The following is an 18868-nucleotide window of genomic DNA, read 5'->3' on the forward strand; positions in this document are numbered from 1 at the left end:
GTGTGCATTCATGTGTTTATGTGCATGTGTGTATATATGTGTATGTGTGTTTGTGTGTATGTGTGTGTGCATTAATAGATTTATGTATGTATGTGTATGAGTGTGTCTGTGTGTTTGTGTGTGTGTGTGTGTGTATGTGTTTGTGTTTCTAGGGATTGAACCCAGGCTTGTGTGTATGTGAGGCTCTACCACTAAACTACATCTCCATTAGAGTGACTTCTGCTAATTGTGTTAATGTGTCTGTATTTTTATTAAGCAGAACATTTACTTGTCAGATATCCATTGTTTTTGGATGTGGATGGATTCTGAGTTAGGGCTGTCCACTGGCGTCACCATCCCCTTGGCTCTTTCTCACTTTCTGTGATCTCTTAGGGCCGGGAAATATAGATCTGGTTCCCAGCAGAGGACAAGAGCTTCTCCAAGAGTGTCAGAGTGAGGTGAACAGAGGAGAAGTTATTAGAAAGTCAATGGGAACAAGAAATTATTCACTCTTCAAACACAACTTATGTGGGGAGAAGAGGAGGCAACAAAAAGGCAAAAGCTGGCATTAAAGGAAGGCCTGGGGGCCTGGGGATAGTTCCACAAAGGACAAGGAGTTGTCATTGTGGAGGAGTTGAGTCCAGAGTGTGCATGTTCCAGGCCTGCATCTTGGGAGCTGATGGTTTGGGGAGGGCAGCTCAGTTCCCTGAGTTTTAGTTTGTCCATCTGTCCATGGGGAACAGCAGTGGAGCCCAGTGTTGGCATCCTGCTGATTAACAGAGACAGTGTATGCAAATTGACTACAATGACAAATGATGCAGGATGGGGGACCTGAGTGGGTGTGACACCAAGCCCTGTTGTTTAGTCGATGAACACCACTCAGTTCCATAGGGGAGCAGGTTGGGCAGCCTACGCATCGTGAGAAAATGATTGGCTACTCTTTCATTGTGACTGGAACAACTTAACAGATGAAAGACATTGCTTTGATTGTGAAATGTACCTTGCCGTAGCTTTGCTTGAACACTTAGGCCTCAGTGTTAGTTCTGATTGGAGAAGCCGTGGAACCTTTGGAAGATGGAGCTTCGCTGGAGGAAGTGGGTCACTAAGGAAGTGGGTCACTAACGGAACTTCTTGAGATTTTATTGCCTGACTCCACTTCCTGTTCACTCTCTTCCCAGCCACCAGTGCTGTGGACTAGGTGCTTCCGGCTTCTGTCATACCTTCCTTGCCATGATGTTCAGTATGCCCTCAAACAATAAACCAAATAACCCTGCCCTACTTACAATGTTTCTTGTCATGTAATACGACCCCAGAAATGAGAGAAGGAACTATTAAGACAAAACATGTAGGGAGGAAAGACTGTAAGAGCCAGAATAGCAGGAAGTCTGCTGTGAGGCTGTCTCTCCTGAAACAGCTGCAAGGACCAGTATCAGCAGAGGCGCTAACTCAGCAGGAGGAAAATCTCCCGGGGCCCCAGTCCTACATGGGACTTCAGACACTCATGACTTCTGAGAGAGACTCAGCCTTTCCTAGGCATGGGCTCCTTGATCAGTTACCCAGTACTAAGTGGTCAGCCCTCAAAGCAAATACATTCAGAAACAAAAACAAAAATGGTTCTGCAGGTATAATTTATATATTAGTGCATATGCTTATACCTCTGTCTGTCTGTCTGTCTGTAATGATAAAGGGAAAGAGGCTATCAGTCTGAGGCTTGGGGGAGGGGCATGGGAAGGGTTGGAAGGAGTTGACATGGAGGGAGAAAGTGTTGGCTCACAGTTTTAGAGACTTCGGTCCACCCCTGTAGGAAGGCATTGCAGCAGGCATGTCTGCTCCCCCTCCCTTAACGGCATGTTCAGAATGGTGGCCGGAAGAGGGAAGATGATATAGGAACAGCTGTGGGGGGGGGGGGGTATAAGGGGGATGGAGGAAGATGAAGGGGAATGAAAGGGGGATGGAGAGGGGTGGGGGTGGGGTGATGGAGACCTCAGGGGACAAGTGAGCACAAAGAGAAACAGACTTGTTGAGAGACAGGCTTCATTTAATAGCTCATGTAATTGGGAGTAACAAAGGCTATTAATCCTTTAGGGAGTGGGTAGAAGCTTTGGGGGGGAGGCGAATATCATCATTGGCAGGGGCTAAAGTGCTGGGAACTCCTCACTTGCATGAGGAGGAATTCCAGGTGTTTGCTTGACCTTATAAGGAGAGAGGCAGTGTAAACCTGTAACCTGACCACCAGGGCATGCAGGCCCAGGGCAGGGAGGGAGGAGACTTGCTCTTACTAGTCTCAGGATGATCTTTTCAATCTTTTCGGGGGCTAGGACAATGCCTTGACCTCCTTTTTGCTCCAGGCTAGCTCCCACAGTCAGCCGGGTCCTTGGCCCTGCAGTGCACAAAGCTTGGACTGGCCACTGTTCTCACTACTCAGACCACAAAGTAGCCCGAGATAGACTGGTACCTGGGCCCGCACCTAGCGGCCTACTTGTGCCAGATAGGTCCTGCCTACTACAGCCTCTAGAGCCTTTAAAATTGTACCACAAGCTGGGGCCAAGCATTTAAAACATGACGCTGTGGGGTGTATTTCAGATTCAAACAATTATATCAGCTTCATAAGGAAAGTGACCGAGACTCAGAGGAAGAGAGGGATCCCCGGGGATGGCTGACTTCGTGGTCATGAGCTTGACAGTCCAAGCTAACGGAAGAGCATCATGGTGATAGGATCAGCATGAACCTGTAGCTTGAGGAGCATCTGAGAGAGGCTGGGTAGTGGACCAGGAGTCTGAATTCTTTTCCAGAGAGGGAAGAAAGGAGCCTAGCATTTCCAACAACAACATGAAATGATGACATGAGCCTTTTAGAGGCTCCTGCTGAGGAGGCTGGATGGGAGGCAGGGCATCCTGTTGGGGGATGACATGGCTGGAGCTGAGATGGAAGGGACATAGAGAAGCTGTTGGCTCCCAGGGGAGAAGCTCAGATGGCAGAATCACTGGCGGGGTGTGGGGGTGACAGGAAAGACTGCCTGCTGTCTTGGGAAAATCATCGGAAGGTGGCACTAGGCACAAAGATGGTAAAGGCACTATCCCGATAGACAAGTTATTCCAAGTGAGCAAGTGAAACCACGGACAGCGGAGGGAACCATAGGTCAAATTGGTCAGTGAGTTCCCAGGCCCGTGTCATGACCAGACAAAGAATGACAAGGGCTTGGATGGTAGCTCATATTGACTCTCAGAGGTAGAACAAATGACTCCGGGAAGCCTGTCACTATGCCCCAGTGGCCTATAGCTTGTCTGTAGACGAGCCTGCAGCCCTGTCTCCCCAGCCAAGGGTTTGCCTGTTTGCTCTGTGGATGTCGTTTGGGATACCATTGGCATAAACAGAGCGGGGCTTTAGAACCCAGTCAGTATCCTAAGTCAAGCAATAATGAGGCTTAGCAACCAAACAAACCTGCACGGGTTTCTTTTAGTATCAGAGATGATTTACTGGGAGCAGAGAATGCTCTACGTTTTAAAGAGAGAAACTGCGTTATAACATCATGGTCTGTCTTTGATGAATCTTGTGAGGTTATCCTCAACATTTTTGTCAATCAGGACGACTATTAATAAGAAACTTCTTTTCTTTCTTTGCATAAACACTTTAGGACAACAGGGATCCCAGAGCCCTGTTTTTATCCTATTCACAATACAACCACCCTAGTGAGTTCTCAATCTAGGTCTCTACACAGTCCGCTCCACTCATTCTTGTATCTTTATGAGCAAAATTTATAGCTGTAGTTTAACATGTGTGATTCTCCCTGGTATTTCCTCATAAGCAGCTTTGATGTCATGACATATTAAGAGATTTTGTGACCATTCTTTATGGCTCTGTGAGTACTATTAAATGTTTAGAGAGCATGTATTAGCCAGTTGCCTGCCATGAGACATTCCTGGTATTTCTAATTTTTCTCTTACTAGAAGCCCCACACCTTCTGCGTTCTCATTTTAGGATACTTTCTTAGAACCAATAGATCAGAAAATTTAAAGTATTTAGTGGCTCCTGACATATATTGTAAAGTGTCTTTAGAGGAACAGTTATCCTAATGGAACCTCTGGCAATCTGAGGATTCTAGTTGTACTACAGACTTAAAACTTTTATTATATTTGTTTAGCATAAATGCCCATGAGCATGGACATGTGTGCACATACGCGTGCCATAGCTCACGAGGAGGTCAGAGGACAACTTGCATCTTCCACAGTGTGGGTCCTGGAGATTGAAGTGAGGTCATTAGCCCTGATGGCAAGCCCGTTTCCCCAGTCACTGAACCATCTTACTGGCTTTTTACTACCCCTTTTGACAGCACCAAGTGTTTTCACTGTCATAGTATCGGTTAATATTAGCAGGCCCATCACTGTACCTGTTTCCATGGGAGAAATTTCCCAGGGCTAACCACAAGAGCAGCTCTGGTTTTCCCAATGGGGGCTGGGACTCCTGTGCCACTATTGCTATCTTGTCTGCTTGCATGGTTAGGAAACTCAGAACACAGATCATGACTCTCTTCCAACCAGCACGGAGTCTCAACTCCATATTTATGGTTCTTTCATCCCTCTTCTGCATCCTTAATGTCCTTGCTCTGTAGCTGGTCATGTGATGAGCCTCTGGAGGGGCCAGATCACAGGCAGACACAAATGTGAGGCGGTAAGGCCATTAACCTGTAATATAGGCATAACAGGGCAAGGGGTTTCAAGACCAGGATCTCTGACACAGGCATGACAATACTGCATTTTACACAGGGCATGACAATCCCAGAGGGGACACAGAGGAGTAACTACAGGAGCGGCACCTTATATAGTTCAATCATTTTTAATTATCACTTTTTCTGTGTGTGTGTGTGTGTGTGTGTGTGTGTGTCTGTATGTGTGTGTAGGACAGGGATCCACGCCAAGTATCCTCTCTACCACTCTCTACCTTAGCTTTTGAGATATAGGGTCTTCCTCTGGGATTGAGGGCTCTCCAACTAGGCTAGGTTGGTGGACTAGCATGCCCCCCCCCCCAATTCTTCTATCTCTATGTCCCTAACACTCGGATTATAGGCACTTGGGTGTAACACATTTTACATTCATGTTGAATCTGAACTCAGGTCTTCATATACAATTGCAAGCACTTTTCCAAGTAAGCCGCCCTGGCAAGCCCATGAAATAAAGCTGATTTTGTCTCATTTCCCTCCCAAAGTGGGCTTACGATATTTGTGCAGATTCTCTGAGCATCCCATGAGCTATCTCTTCCCTCCCCCTGGCCACCACTGAGATAAGGCAAGGCTGTCTGTCTATTTTCCACCTTGAAGTTACTCAGCTCCCTAAATGTGCCAAAGTGGGCAGTCTTCACACCCACTCAAAGATCTCAGTGTCTTGTTATCTATTCACCTCTTTCCATCCCACTTAACTAATGCGAGTTTAGTTCATGGCAATATCAGCTGTCCCTCTGATTAAGGACAGACTACTTGACTTCCCAAGTCCTCAGACATCACAGAAGGAAACCAAGGCACATGAAGACTGAGTATGTCGAATCCAAGAATTAACAGGCTCCTGGTGCCTGTTTATTGCACAGAGGAGTTAAGTCAGCCAAAGCATTGGTGTGGGTAAAAACCATCACCAATGTAATGAAAAGAGCCTTATCTCTAAAGAAAGCTCCTGAGGTTCGCACCTGACCAGTGGGGATACAGGCATAGCATCTCTTCTGGCAGGACACTGTGCAGCTTCATCTCTCTGACCATGGATGTCTGCAGAGCAATTAGCCAGAAGGGAAGAATGCCTGGGGGATTCTGAGCCAGCTTAAAATCAAACGCGTCTGAGGAATGAAACAAGCCAAAGCCATTGGGAGGTTCTGAAACTCACGTATTGAGCATTTACTAAGCACTGGGCTCTGTACACACACACACACACACACACACACACACACACACACATACACACATCTGCATGCACACATTTCACAAGGATTCTTTAAGGTAGAGGTTATTATCATTTCTATTTTAAAGTTTTTTATTTTTAAGGATGAGTATGTGTGGGCGTCTGTGGGTGGGTATGTGCACATGAGTGCAAGTCCTTGCAGAGGCCAGAAGGGGGTGTTGGGCTCCTTGGAACTGTGGACTGCCAGACATGGGAATCAAACTCAGGTCCTTCTGCAAAGGACAGGACATTCTTTTAATAGTTGAGCCATCTCTCCAGCCCCTCATTCCCATTTTGTAAATAGGGGTGTGCCTTGTGAATGCAAATGCATCCACCTCACAAGTGGCAGAGCCAAGATGTAATCCAGGTCCCCTTGTCTCCCCAGTGCCACCGCATAAACGTTTCATTATATCACCTCACCAAAAACACCATCTCAGTAAACACCAACGAAGGAGGCCTGCTGGTGCATCCCTACTTTGGCAGACGGCCTCCTCTCTGGACTTCTTTCAGGAGCATGGTTGTCCAAGCCACAGTAATTATGATAGTCTCCTCTGGACAGGGATCAGAACCTTATCTTTTCAGTCCACAGCAAGACCAAGCTTTCCCAAGTCCCAACTCTGAGCAAGCAGGGTCTTTGCTCTCACACACGCTATATTCAAGTAGCAAGAGAGGCAATTGGTACTCAGTGAGGAAGCGCTCTGGCTGCACTCAGACAGAAGCCTTCCAGTAGAACCTGGAGACGCAAGAGACAACTGTTGCTACTGGACACTGGTTGGTCCCAGGAGGTCTCTGAGCAGGGGCATCTTGTTCAGAAGCCCCAAATGTCATCTGCAGAGATGGAAGCAAGTCTGTGAGATGTGGGTGAACTTCCTGTAGTGAGATGTGGGGGTGGAAAGAGGCCAACTCATAGGGACAAAATCGGGATGGTACACAAGGCCTAGTTACAGGACTGAAGGTGGGTTTGGCTCCAAGTGTGATGGCGGTCTCAAGGGAGAATGGTCTATTTTAGAGCTTCCTGGGATTTCCTGTGTTGTGAATAAGAGGAGATAAAGCATGGTAGCCCGGTGAGATTTCCCACTGAGCCCCTCAGGGTCTGAGCCCCACAACTGCCAATGTACTGTCCACCTGCCCCCTCCCCCACCCCAACACCAGGAGTCTGTGCCATTGTGTTCCCAAAGACTCCTAGCCAGTCTTTGCACCGGCACCGGCTTGCTTCCCCTTTCAGTCCTGGTACACCACTGCTCCTGATGGGTTCTTGTGTCGCCCTTACAGATCATAAGGCAGCAGTTTCCTCAGCTAACCACCAGAAGACTCGGGACCCGAGGACAGTCAAAGTAAGCACGGAACAGCCACAATGCCTTCATTCACAGCATCTGTCTCTGGACCTCGAGGCCAGACCCCAGGATGCTCCTCAGGAGCATGGTCTGCAGGCCCGTGGGGAGGTCTGTGCCTAGAGTGGGGGACTGTGGAGGAGGTCTATGACAGCCAGCTTCTCTCTCAGCACCCTTGAGAGGGAGAGGAGAGAGAGGGAGAGAGCCTGGCCATCCAAAAACCTTTGGCCCAGCTGCTCGATGCCATCTGACTCTGTGCCTCCTTGTCCTCGGTTGTCCTCTGTAAAGCAATCTTTACATATTTCCAAGGAGCCCTGTGATCTCTCAGACCATTTCCAGGTTGCTTGGAGTGTTGAAGTAACCTCTGCTCTGAGAGCATACAGTGGGCCACAGGCACAGACCAGCTCCAACAACGTGGGGGGATGGGCACGTGTTTCCTCCCCCTCTGGCTCTGTGGTTCCTTCCAGCCAGCCAACACTTGAGGAGACAGAGGTCCTGCTCTGCAAGCTCAAGCTCACCACAATCCTCTTGTCTGGACCTCTCGCATGAGATCATAGTCCTGAACCATCACGCCTGGCTTGCCAGGGACGTTCTGATATGTAAGACAGACATGAAAAGAAGACTCAATGTTTCACATCATAGCAGAGAGTAAGAAAAGGGGAGGGAGAGGCACGGGGAAGATCTTTTGGAGGAGATGATGGTAAAGAGCAGAGGAAGTGAAGTCGTCCCCCCCCCCCCCCCCCCCCCGAGAATTCCTGTCTCCCAGGTGTGTATCAGAAAGGGGGGCTCAGCCCGTCCTACTCCATCAAAGATACACAGCAGTTGCCTCTCAGGATAGTTTAGAAACTTTCAGGGGTCAGGAAGTGTCACTTGGAAGAGAGGTGGCCACACAAGTGTGGCCAACCCAGTTCAACAGCTCCCTTTCCTGGGAGACTTCTAAGAACCTTTATCATGCTAATGTGCACCTTGACTCCACTAGAGGGTGCCTTCTTCTTATGCGGCATTCTAGACCTTTGACAACTGTAAGTGAGAAGGCAGCACAGTGAGCCAGCAAACCCGAAAACCTCTTCAAAAGGAAGGAACATCACATCTCCACATAGGTTGCAGAAGTCATGTCTGGACAGAGGGGGTTAGGGGTTCAGCGTTGTGGAGGGGGAGGGTTGGAAGCACACCCACACACTATTACCCCAGAGACAGAGCCACTGAGCAGTAGAACTTGGGTTTTTGTTGTGGAAGGGAAGGGAAGAAAACAGATGATCAAAGTTGGGAAAACCCTGTTATTGGTAAACTCTGAAAATAAGACTGTGTGTGTGTCTGAATCTATGTGTATATATCTGTGTGTGTGTCTATGTGTTTGTATGTCTGTGTCTATGTGTATATGTGCCTGTGTGTCTATATATTTGTGTATAGGTGTCTATGCATATGTGTGTGTGTGTATCTATTTTTATTTGTGTCTATGTCTCTGCATATGTCTATCTGTGTCTATATGTGTATCTCTCTCTCTCTCTCTCTCTCTCTCTCTCTCTCTCTCTCTGTGTGTGTGTGTGTGTGTGTTTATCAGAAGCTCTTGAGAGAAATTCCAAAGGACTGTCCAGAAAATTTTTGAACAAAGGACATCTTGAGATAATTTCTCAGTGATTTCTTTCCCAGGGTGACTACACTGAAGAACAAACTACTTCATTTATAAAGAAAAAGTCTGGTGTTTTGTTTAAAAGCAAGGTTGTAAGAATAGAGTGCAAAAATCTTTTTTTTTCTTTTTTTTTATTATTATTAGGTATTTTCCTCGTTTACATTTTCAATCTTTTTTTTTTTTAATTGTTTGCTGGTGATCAAAAGTGGATAATTCAAAATCTCGGTCGAACCAGATTTAAGCTACTCCAGGTGACATCTTTCAGTCTTCCCAGGATTTTGGAGTCTGAGGCAGGAGTGTGAGGCCACATGTTTAAAAGCCAGCCACCTGAGTTACATAGCAAGACCTTGTCAAGGTGGGGAAGAAGATGAATACAAAGATGCTGGATAAATAGGAAAGTATGGAAATGTTTGTCTAGCCTGTGGTCTTTGGAAAACCACTGGCTCCAATATGCAGTTTCTGATTTCTAAGGAGAATAGGAATGGTAGAAAGAGTTGGTAAATGTGGAGAACCAGAAAGGGTAGAAATAGAAGGAGCATGCACTTGGAGAACAGTCCCCTCTGAGGAAAGCCTGGTTTCTGTTCCTCTTTTTCTTTCACCTACATGGTGGCAAATTAGGCATCATCCATTTTTAAAGTTCTACACACAGCCATATTCTACTGTCTCCACGAGGACCCCCCATGCCCAGCCAATCTAAAGGCAATGGGATGTTTCAAGCTGCAAACTGAGTCTCCAGGCTGCAGCGTGGCCTGTCAACATCCCTCAGCAAGTCCACTCCTATAGATGAGACATAGGTATGTCTAGCAAGGAGTGCTGACTCTCCCTTCAGAACCTAAGTAGCAAAACCAAGACGGGACCAGACCAGAATAGTGTAGCTTTCCTGTAATTGAAGATCTATGCTACATGCATAGATTAACCAGGAAATAAATGGTTCTATCTTATGATAATGTAACTATCTCATAATGTCATATTAAGATATGGCTGTCTTGACCTTAAGTTATAAGAAACATTTTAAAGCTAAGGGGGTATGCTATATAACTGTCTTTCCACCACAAGGTACCTCTGGAGTCCCTGGAACCAGCCCCTCCCCCACAGATTGCCCACAGACGGAAAGGCAGTTATGTGACAGTTGAGAAGTAGAAGGCCCAGACGGTAGATATTAGCTCAACACAAAGAACTTTCTGGTAACTACATCGGCTGAAAATGAACTGGGCTGCCTTCGGAGGGCCTGAGTTCTTCATCCCAGGAGGCATGAAGATGGAGGCAAGCTGCCCACTGGGCAGAAATTTCACAGAATGGTACCAGCAGGAAGGGGGCTGTGAAAGGGAAGGTTACACGCACCCATCTCTCCCTCCCCGTAAACAACTTTCCCCCAAATCAAAATGCTTCCCCATTCCCATCACCGTGTATCTGTGGATAGAGAAAAGTAGCTGAGATGTTATTTGGTGTTTCTGAAAACGAGGGCTCGTGACTACAGTAGCATTACCACTGTACCGTGAAACCCCACCCTAGATTCACGAAATCGGAATCTTGGGGGTCAGGATGCTGCCGTGTGCACTGTGGGTGATTCTGACTGTTAATAAAGCTTGGGAATCACTGGCTGATTTAGAGGCACAAAGCCCGAGTTAGAAGTTCAGATCCTGCCTCTGGGGCCTTCTCACTGGGTGATCTAGGATGCATCACTTAAATTCTCTAGAGCTTAGTTCCCTTGTTTGTAAGCTGTGAAGCGGGAGTTTACTTCTAGCCTCATGGGGATTTTTGTGAGAGAAGATTCTGTGTGTCGAGTCCTTCATGCCATGGACCTGAAGCTGGAGAGCCTCACTCCGTGGTGGCTTATGTTGTTCAAGGCTGACTCATGGACCTCATTCTCAGACTTTGAATCAGTGTGGGGGATGGGGCCTAGGAACCTGCACGTTTATTATTAAACTCCAAAAGTTGATGCACACACGCTGTTTACTGTTAGCGCTGCACAGTGGCTGTGTAGGCAAACAGACTACTGGTTCACAACCTATCCTTGCCTGAAACTGATCCATGCTCGTGAGCAAATTGCTTGATTTTTTTTTTTTTTTTTTTTTTTTTTTTTTTGCCACCTTTTCCATTTTCTCACCTTTAGGAGTGACCACAGCAGTCCTTAATTTATAAGCTCATTTTCAAGTTAGTGTGAATAAAGTACTTTGCAAAGTGCTCGGAGCTTAAGTATTCAGTAGATAGTTAGCTGAAGTACAAAGCACCACCCCGCCTCCACCTCCAGCAGACACAGCTTCCTCCTGTCCCTCTTCAGGTGTAAATGGAAGTTGTGTCTGAGTATTATGCCCATTGTGAGTTAATGCAAAGTTCTGGTCTTTGGCATTCAGGGTCAAGTGAGGTACTGGATGAATCTCTTTAAAATTAAAGCTTTTGCTGGGTGGCACACACCTTTGATCGTAGCACTTGGTGGTGGGGGTGGGGGTGCAGAATCTCTGAAATGAGGGTCTGGGAGTTTGAGGCCAGAATGGTCTAAATAGCCATTTCCAGGCCAGTCAGGGTTACACAGTCAAACCTCGTCTCCAAATTTATAATAATACAAGAAAAAAATTAAAATCATAGCTCTTTGAGGCTAGCCTTTACTGAAGAAGATAATCATGGCCAGGTAAAGTTTTATTCTTGATGTATGAACACATTCTGTGCCTGGGTCCCCACAAAGATGGACACTCAAATGTTAGGCATCTTTGGGAAGGTATTTGGTAGACATTCGAGATCAGGTATAAATGGAACATTTCTCATCCCTCCTTTGCTTTGCAAAGTATTTGACTTAACATTTTCTGTAGGAGGCAATTTTAGTTATTTTTACCTGTCTGATTGATGGCTGGCAACATGGAACTTTGGCTTAATTGTAGATTTCAGAGATGTCAAGCCTCAGAGAAGCGTTAACTCTTTTAGCCCCAGGTTTGGATGTGTCCAGACATGCTTGGCTTTGGACAACATCCTCCAACCCAAAAAACCTCCATCTAAAAATGACCCATGTGGGCCCGTCTGTCTCTTTCCCGGTGGCCCAGGTACCATTACTATGGCATAGCGGTGAAGGAGAGCTCCCAGTATTATGATGTGATGTACTCAAAGAAAGGAGCTGCCTGGGTGAGCGAGACGGGCAAGAGAGAAGTCACCAAGCAGACGGTGGCATATTCTCCCCGGTCCAAGCTTGGGACATTGCTGCCAGACTTTCCAAACGTCAAAGACCTAAATCTGCCAGCCAGTCTTCCTGAGGAGAAGGTAACGTCATTCGAGGAGATTGCTGGGGGTGAGGGTGGGGTGATTGTCTCTCTCTCTCTGTCTCTGCTCTCTCTGTCTCTGTTTCTGTCTCTATCTCTCTGCCTCCCTCCTCCTCTCTTTCTCATAGATTTCAGAGAATTCATAGCCACCAAATGCCTACGGTGGTTTCTGCAGAAGCATTTATACAAACAATACACTGGCTTCTATTTCTTTTCAGTATCTTAGCCACAAGGAGAATTTAGTGCCCTCGCCCTACTGTACCATATGCTAAGCACTCTGCAGTGTGCTGGATGCACGAGTGTGAAGACCATGCTATTTTTGGTTTTCCAGGAACCCAAGAGTCTCAAGGTGCAGGATAGGGAGCAGAGGAAAGCCAGTGCTGCACTGCAGGGTGGGGCTTGGGTGCCATTAGAGCACAGAGCAGGGAGCCAAGGGTCAGAGGTCACAGCACATCACTGAAGGGCTACAATTCCCCTTCAGGTCTTTCCGGATGCATAGATAATGGGTACAGTCCATCCTTCCAGCGGAATAAATGGTGTAAATATTGAAATTCCCAGGGCAGCCACACTGCATATTAATGTCTTCCTTTGTCATTGATCGCCCCACAGGTGTCTACCTTTATTATGATGTACAGAACACACTGTCAGAGAATACTGGACACTGTAATAAGAGCCAACTTTGATGAGGTAGGTCAGCAGTATTAAGCTGTGAATATTCTATTAGGATGTTATACTTCACCACTACTCCTACTTTAAGAGCTCCCACCAGGTGCAGGGCCTGGGATCTAGAAGCCCTTGGTAGCCATTGGCCCACTTACCCTTCACAGTGATGCTTCAAGGCAGGTACTGCTACTAATCCTATTTTACAGAGGCCACTGTGCACACCAGGCAGTGGTGGCTTTTCCTTGATTTTACTATAGAATGACACATACTGGGAAGGCCATCTTGTCAGCCTTTCAACATGCCTACAAGTATGGATTCTGAGACGCTAAATAATACTAGGTTTCAACCTTTTCCTGAGAGGATCCCTTATTGCTTTTGGAGTGATTACTGTCCCACCTCCCTCAAGGCCTGGGCTCCACTTCCACCAAATTCCATCAATATGGCCACTTCATTTCTACTTTAGAAACATTGCATTTAAGAAAAAGAAGAGAAATGGGGAAGCAAAAGAATTGTGGCATCTCTGGGATGTTGTTGTTGCAAAGGACCTGAGTGCAAATGCCAGCACCTACTCAGAGGCTCACCACATCTTCCAGCACCAGACATGATGTGTTATGCAGGCAAAACACTCATACACATAAAATAATAAAAATGAAAAAAATTAAAAATTGCATGCTCCCCTGAACCCAAAGAAGAAGGGATGAGAGCATAGGAGACTGGGTGGATAGATAGTCCAGAAAGCTGACATTAAATGATCATGTTCAACCATTTGCCGTCCTTTCACTGAAATTGTATGCAAGGAGTAAGGAGAGCTCACCAGAATTCCTCCTGTCACCTAATAATAAGTTCCATTTATCCAGTGCCTACACAGTGCCAGGCTTTTTACATAAGTCATCTTACTTCATCCTATTAGTAGGTGGAAGCCATTGTATCCATCTTAAAAGGGCTGCTGGCCCTCACGTACTTGGTCCTGAGCATAAGATTTGATTGACTTGATTTTACGTGACTAAACCAGAGCCTTTAATTCCATGCCCCGAGTCTGTTTCCCCAAGTCTGACATTGCCACGACCCTCTGCCCGACGACTCAAGCCACAAACCTCAGCTCTTCGTTTTCCCTGCCTTCCCACCCAGGCCAGAGAGAGGTCAGGGCAGCTTTCTGTCCTGAACAGACATGCTGTCTGTGTCTCATCTCACAGCTGGCCTCCAGGTCTCAACACTTAGATTCATCGCATTTGCCTTCCCTTTCCTTCTCAAAGGACCGGGAACCATAGGACAGTCAATGACATAAAACCGAGAAGGGAGGGTTAACATTGGATAAGAGCACTTGATACAATAGCTGCCAGGAACTTGGTGACTGACAAGGGCTCCTTGTGTGGCTTGAGCAGGCTTCTGACAGACAGATGTCTGCTAACGTCTCTCAATGGATTTGTTTTATCCTACATAACAGCTGACCTTTTCCAGATGTTTTGCTGGAATCTGACAACTAATAGAAAATAGGGGCAGGACTGAACACCAAAGCCAAGGAAAGCAGATGTGCTCAGATTGAACCAACTCTTAGGGACGACATAGGTGGGGCTTCTTACAGTGGGAAGTTCAAATAAGAGAGTCTAATACCTGGCTGGAGGTCAATGCCTCATCCCAGGGATGAGCCGGGATATGGGACCGGATCCTGGGAGGGACCTGAAGAGTGGTACAGGCCATCAGACAGAGAGAACGCTGTGGGGTGGCAGCAATCCAGAGAAAGACATGGGCCCTGGGAATACGCCAGAACCCCAGTTTACCAAGTAATAAGAAAAAACGATCACGAGGCTGGTGGTGGAAGGACTCATGCTCTGCCTCCTCCTTTGGATTGCTGCTGTGCTCTGGGTGATGAACTTAGTAACTCTGCAAGTAATGATGCTTAGTCTATGATCATCAGCAGGGTCATGTGGGAGAACTCCGTGATGTTCTGGTTCCCCAGGGGTAGTCTCTAAAAAGAAAGGAAGGGAGGGAGAGAGGGAAGGAGGGAAGAAAAGGAGGGAGGGGAGGGAGGGAGGAAGGAAGGAAGGGAGGGAGGGGAGGGAGGGAAGGAAGGGAGGTAGGCAAAGAGGGAAGGAAGGGAGGGAGAGAGGGAAGGAGGGAAGAAAAGGAGGGAGGGGAGGGAGGGAGGAAGGAAGGAAGGGAGGGAGGGGAGGGAGGGAAGGAAGGGAGGTAGGCAAAGAGGGAAGGAAGGGAGGGAGGAAAGAAGAAAAGAAAAAAGAAAAAGAAAAAGGTGAAAGGGCCAGGTTACGTCTCCCAAGCTGAATCTGTATGGGTTCATGGTAATCAACAATATGGAAAATGCTCCATGGTAGCCCTAGAGTGCCTATCTTAGAGAGTAAGGAGAAGGATGCAACCCAGGACTAGGGTCAGCTCACTATAAATATCCAGAGTTGGATGCTCCTAGCTTTGTGATGGGCTTCTCAGTTTAGGGATGTTACTGTGTATGTAACTTACCATCTCCGCTGCCCCTGTCTCATCCCTCTACCTTCTTCCTCAAATCAAAGTCTAAAAGTCATGGAAGTGGGGTCACTAAGGCATGCTCTTCTTGGAACATCCACTCAGCCACTTGCTTCTCCAAGTCCCTGCTCAGAACATCATGCTAAGGGCGACTCCATTATTTTGAGTGCCCAGCAGAGCACTGCTCTGTGTCTTGGTGACATGTGGCAGGTGTTCCACGTGTCCCTCTGGCTTACTGCGATGCTGTCACCACCTTTAACTCCATAATGGCACCAGGTGCACTTTGGGAAAATGGGAGTTTGGGATATGAGAAGTTCCTTGCACTTTGCCCGGGTTTGGGGCAGACATATTTGAATTTGGGGAATTTTGCAGGTAGCAAACACTTCTTGCCTCTCCACCTGTAACTGCTACATCCTTCCCCTTCCTTCCCAGAATACCCAGGAGCCACGGGGGGGGGGGGGGGGGTGGACGGGGGGGGGGGGGGGAGGTACGTGGGGGTGAAAGAACAATGGGTGTTAGTGCTCTGATCTTTTAAAAAAAAACAAAACAAAACAATAACAGCAAAACCTGTCCAGTCCTCCCTACTTAACTCAGCTCACAGCGAGCAGGCCTAACACCAGGCTGCAGGGGCAGGCAGGCCAGCAGTGGGCACAAGTCCCACAGCATCCCAAGCCTGGGCAGCTCCCACTGCCCCGGTGCGGGAGGGGGCGGGGGGGGGTGAGTAGAGGAAGATGGAAGATGCTGCTGAGCTGCCTGTGCTGGGGAGGGTGGAGACGCAAGGCTCCGCAGGGGCGGCTTTGTCTGAACCCTCTTCTCTCTGTGGGTCAATGCAGGTTCAAAGTTTCCTTCTGCACTTTTGGCAAGGGATGCCGCCCCACATGCTGCCCGTGCTAGGCTCCTCCACGGTGGTGAACATCGTGGGTGTGTGTGACTCCATCCTCTACAAAGCCATCTCCGGTGTGTTGATGCCCACGGTGCTGCAGGCGTTGCCGGACAGGTGAGTCAGCTGGGTGTCTGCCTGGAGCCCAGGCATCGGCTAGTACTTGATTTTGTTTTGTTTTGTCTTACCTGTTACTGTAACAGGGCCTTTGTAAAGATCAACAGTAGGCTTTTCAAAACTAAAGACTGTAAGCTGTGAATGCAAATAAAATGCTTCTACTCTGAAAATGATTCCAACTTCCCAAGGTAGGGAATGGTATACAGCGAAATGGTACAACCACTTCCTTGGCGGGCATCTCGTGCTGTTCATGTGTCACTAGGACACAGAACATGGCTTTTCTTACTGAAGTGCTGCCGCTGTGAGGACTATTCTGTGCCTTCCTTTCCTCACACAAACCCACTGCACCTCGTGCTTCCGCCGAGCAGGTCCTCTGGGGTCTCCACCACGCTCCACGCTGCCCGAAGGACAGTAACGGCAGGGCGGTCTCTCTGGACAGCTGTGTCTTCTCAGGACTCTGCTCCCTTGCCCTTCTGGCTCACCCCAGTGTGCGATGGTCTCCCTACGGGTTTTTTTCTGTGTGTCCACCCTTTCTCAACTGTCTCCTGTAAATAAGATCTCCCACTTCCAGGAGCATTTGTTTCTGGGGACATTCCCTACACACTCATAATTTTTTGTAACAGCGGGGGCTTCTGCCATAATGAATTTTAGTGATTCTCTTGGGATTTTCTGTCTAACTGACTACAAGGGGTGCGGGGGGGGGGGGGGGGGAGGGTGGCATAGTAACGTGTATTAGCTTCCTGTGGCTGCTGTTATAAACTATCACAAAATAGGTAGCTTAGAGTAAGCCTTTGAAGGCTTACTCTACCCTTTGGGTTCTTCTTTTCCTGGCCACATTTTCCTGAGTGTCTCTCAGGATTAATTAAGCTGTTTATAAGGCTGAACATTTTCTGTTTCCCTGTCGCTTTGTAGAAAGTTGGCCTTACATGTGTAGACACACTCCCAGACTCTCAGTGATATCCCAGTCCTCTACGGCCAGCCTCCACCAATACCACACTGCCTTGGCTATAATTGGTTTTATAGTAGTCTCAAAACAAGTGATAGGACGCCTGACTTGTTATTCTTTTTCAACATCGTTCCTTTGCTGTGGCAGATAACACTTGCAGAATCTCCTAAAAGTCCTGTAGGATTTTGATTAAGATTGTCATGAGTTTATAAATAAAGCCAGAAATAATCAGCTTCTTACTAGTATTGATTCTAATCCATTAACATGGTTTATATTTCTTATTTTACGTGGATTCTCTTCAGTACTTCTTCAGTTTCCAACCATTCATTACTACTTTATGTAGTTTGTGTGTGACTCTTTTGTCATGAGATGTTATTAAAGTCAATTATTCTAATAGTTTTTATGGTAGCTTCTTTGGGGGCTTCCCGAGGGTATTAATGTATAATCTAGGGTTTGGGAGCATTTTGTTTCGTGATGTCCAATCTCTATACTCCTTTCATCCACAATGCTATTACACTGGCTAGGACCTCTAGGTGACAGTGGATGCCTTCACATTTTCCCAGGTCTCAGAGGGAACGTATGTAGCATTCACAGTAAGATGTGGAAGGTCTCGAGGGGTCAGCAAAGTTCCTTTCCATTCCTGGTTTGCTGAGAGTTTTTATCAAGAAAGTGTTTTGAATTTTGTTAGATTTTTTAGATTGTTTCAAGATCATATACTATGTTTTTTCCTCCTTAGTCTTCAAAGGAGGTAGATTTCATATTGCTTTATTTTTAAATATTGTAGCAGACTTTCATCTTCAGGGTAAATATACTTCATTGCAGTTTTAAAATGTATTGCTAGATCTGAATTGCTAATGTTTTGTTATGGATTTCACATTTCAATTTATAAATATTCCTACTTTTAGTCCTTATGACTTTCTCTTTAATCAATAGATTATTTTAGGAATGAAATATTTAACTTTTGAGTATTAGGAGTTATGAAGATACTATTCTGTTATTAACTTGTGTTTAATTTCCCTGTAGTCAGATTGGATACACTGCATGATAACACATCTTTTATGTTTATTTAAGCCTGTTTAGTAGCCTGTAACATGGAGCATGTTGGTGAGTGTTCTGCGTGTACTAAAAACGCTCAGGTGTCGCTCGGTGATGTGTCCAGTAAACATACATCTGTTAGGCCAAATTGATTGACAGCAGTGTTCATGTTCTCGTTGCCCTTAATGACTTTCTCTCCTTTGTTTTACTAACTCCTATCTCCAACTTGAATTATAAATTTGTCAGTTTCTGTCCATTCTTGCTTCATTTTGAAACTCATTTGTGAAGATTTGTAATTAAGTACATTTAAATTGGAGTGTTCTGTCTGCCTGGGGAATTGATTCCTTTTTATCACACACATGTAAATTGTTGCATTTGTGTTATTCACAGTAGATGTTGTCCCTGGTAACAGTTCTTAGTCAGAGTTTGCTTTGGCTGTAACATGGGTACTAGAGCATCTTAAGGAACGCTGCCTTTTCCAGCTCACCCCCCAGTCAGTCTGCTCAGACACTGGCCTTCCGTCTAGCACAGAGTGGGATCTGAAGTGTTTGCATATCTAAGTTGCTGCTCCCCTGCCCCGAAGCCTTCACATTTAATGTGTACACATGGTTGTTCAAGCCGTCCTTCTTGCTAGTTGTCTTAGCCT

The 18868-nt window shown here is 46.6% G+C and overlaps 1 protein-coding gene and 1 long non-coding RNA gene across 10 annotated transcripts in view; one reads left to right on the forward strand and one right to left on the reverse strand.

Moving 5' to 3' along the window:
- The window catches only part of Rfx4 (regulatory factor X, 4 (influences HLA class II expression)), a 150503-nt gene that overhangs the window by 72088 nt on the left and 59547 nt on the right, over nucleotides 1-18868 (forward strand). For 6 of the 7 annotated variants that reach the window (XM_030245278.1, NM_001024918.1, XM_006514115.4 and 3 more), the window contains exons 5-8: nucleotides 7170-7231; nucleotides 11894-12107; nucleotides 12716-12793; nucleotides 16078-16241. In XM_030245278.1, the coding sequence (XP_030101138.1) occupies nucleotides 7170-7231; nucleotides 11894-12107; nucleotides 12716-12793; nucleotides 16078-16241 (518 nt within the window). Of the gene's footprint in view, nucleotides 1-7169; nucleotides 7232-10024; nucleotides 10157-11893; nucleotides 12108-12715; nucleotides 12794-16077; nucleotides 16242-18868 lie in introns of those variants that run through there. The other variant, NM_027689.3, reaches the window with a different exon arrangement.
- Nucleotides 1-18868, reverse strand: part of Gm40728 — a 69553-nt gene that overhangs the window by 30175 nt on the left and 20510 nt on the right. The gene's annotated exons all lie outside the window — the stretch shown is intronic.

The sequence above is a fragment of the Mus musculus genome, chromosome 10 (assembly GCF_000001635.26).
Source record: "Mus musculus strain C57BL/6J chromosome 10, GRCm38.p6 C57BL/6J".
In the NCBI taxonomy this organism is placed as follows: Eukaryota; Metazoa; Chordata; class Mammalia; order Rodentia; family Muridae; genus Mus; species Mus musculus.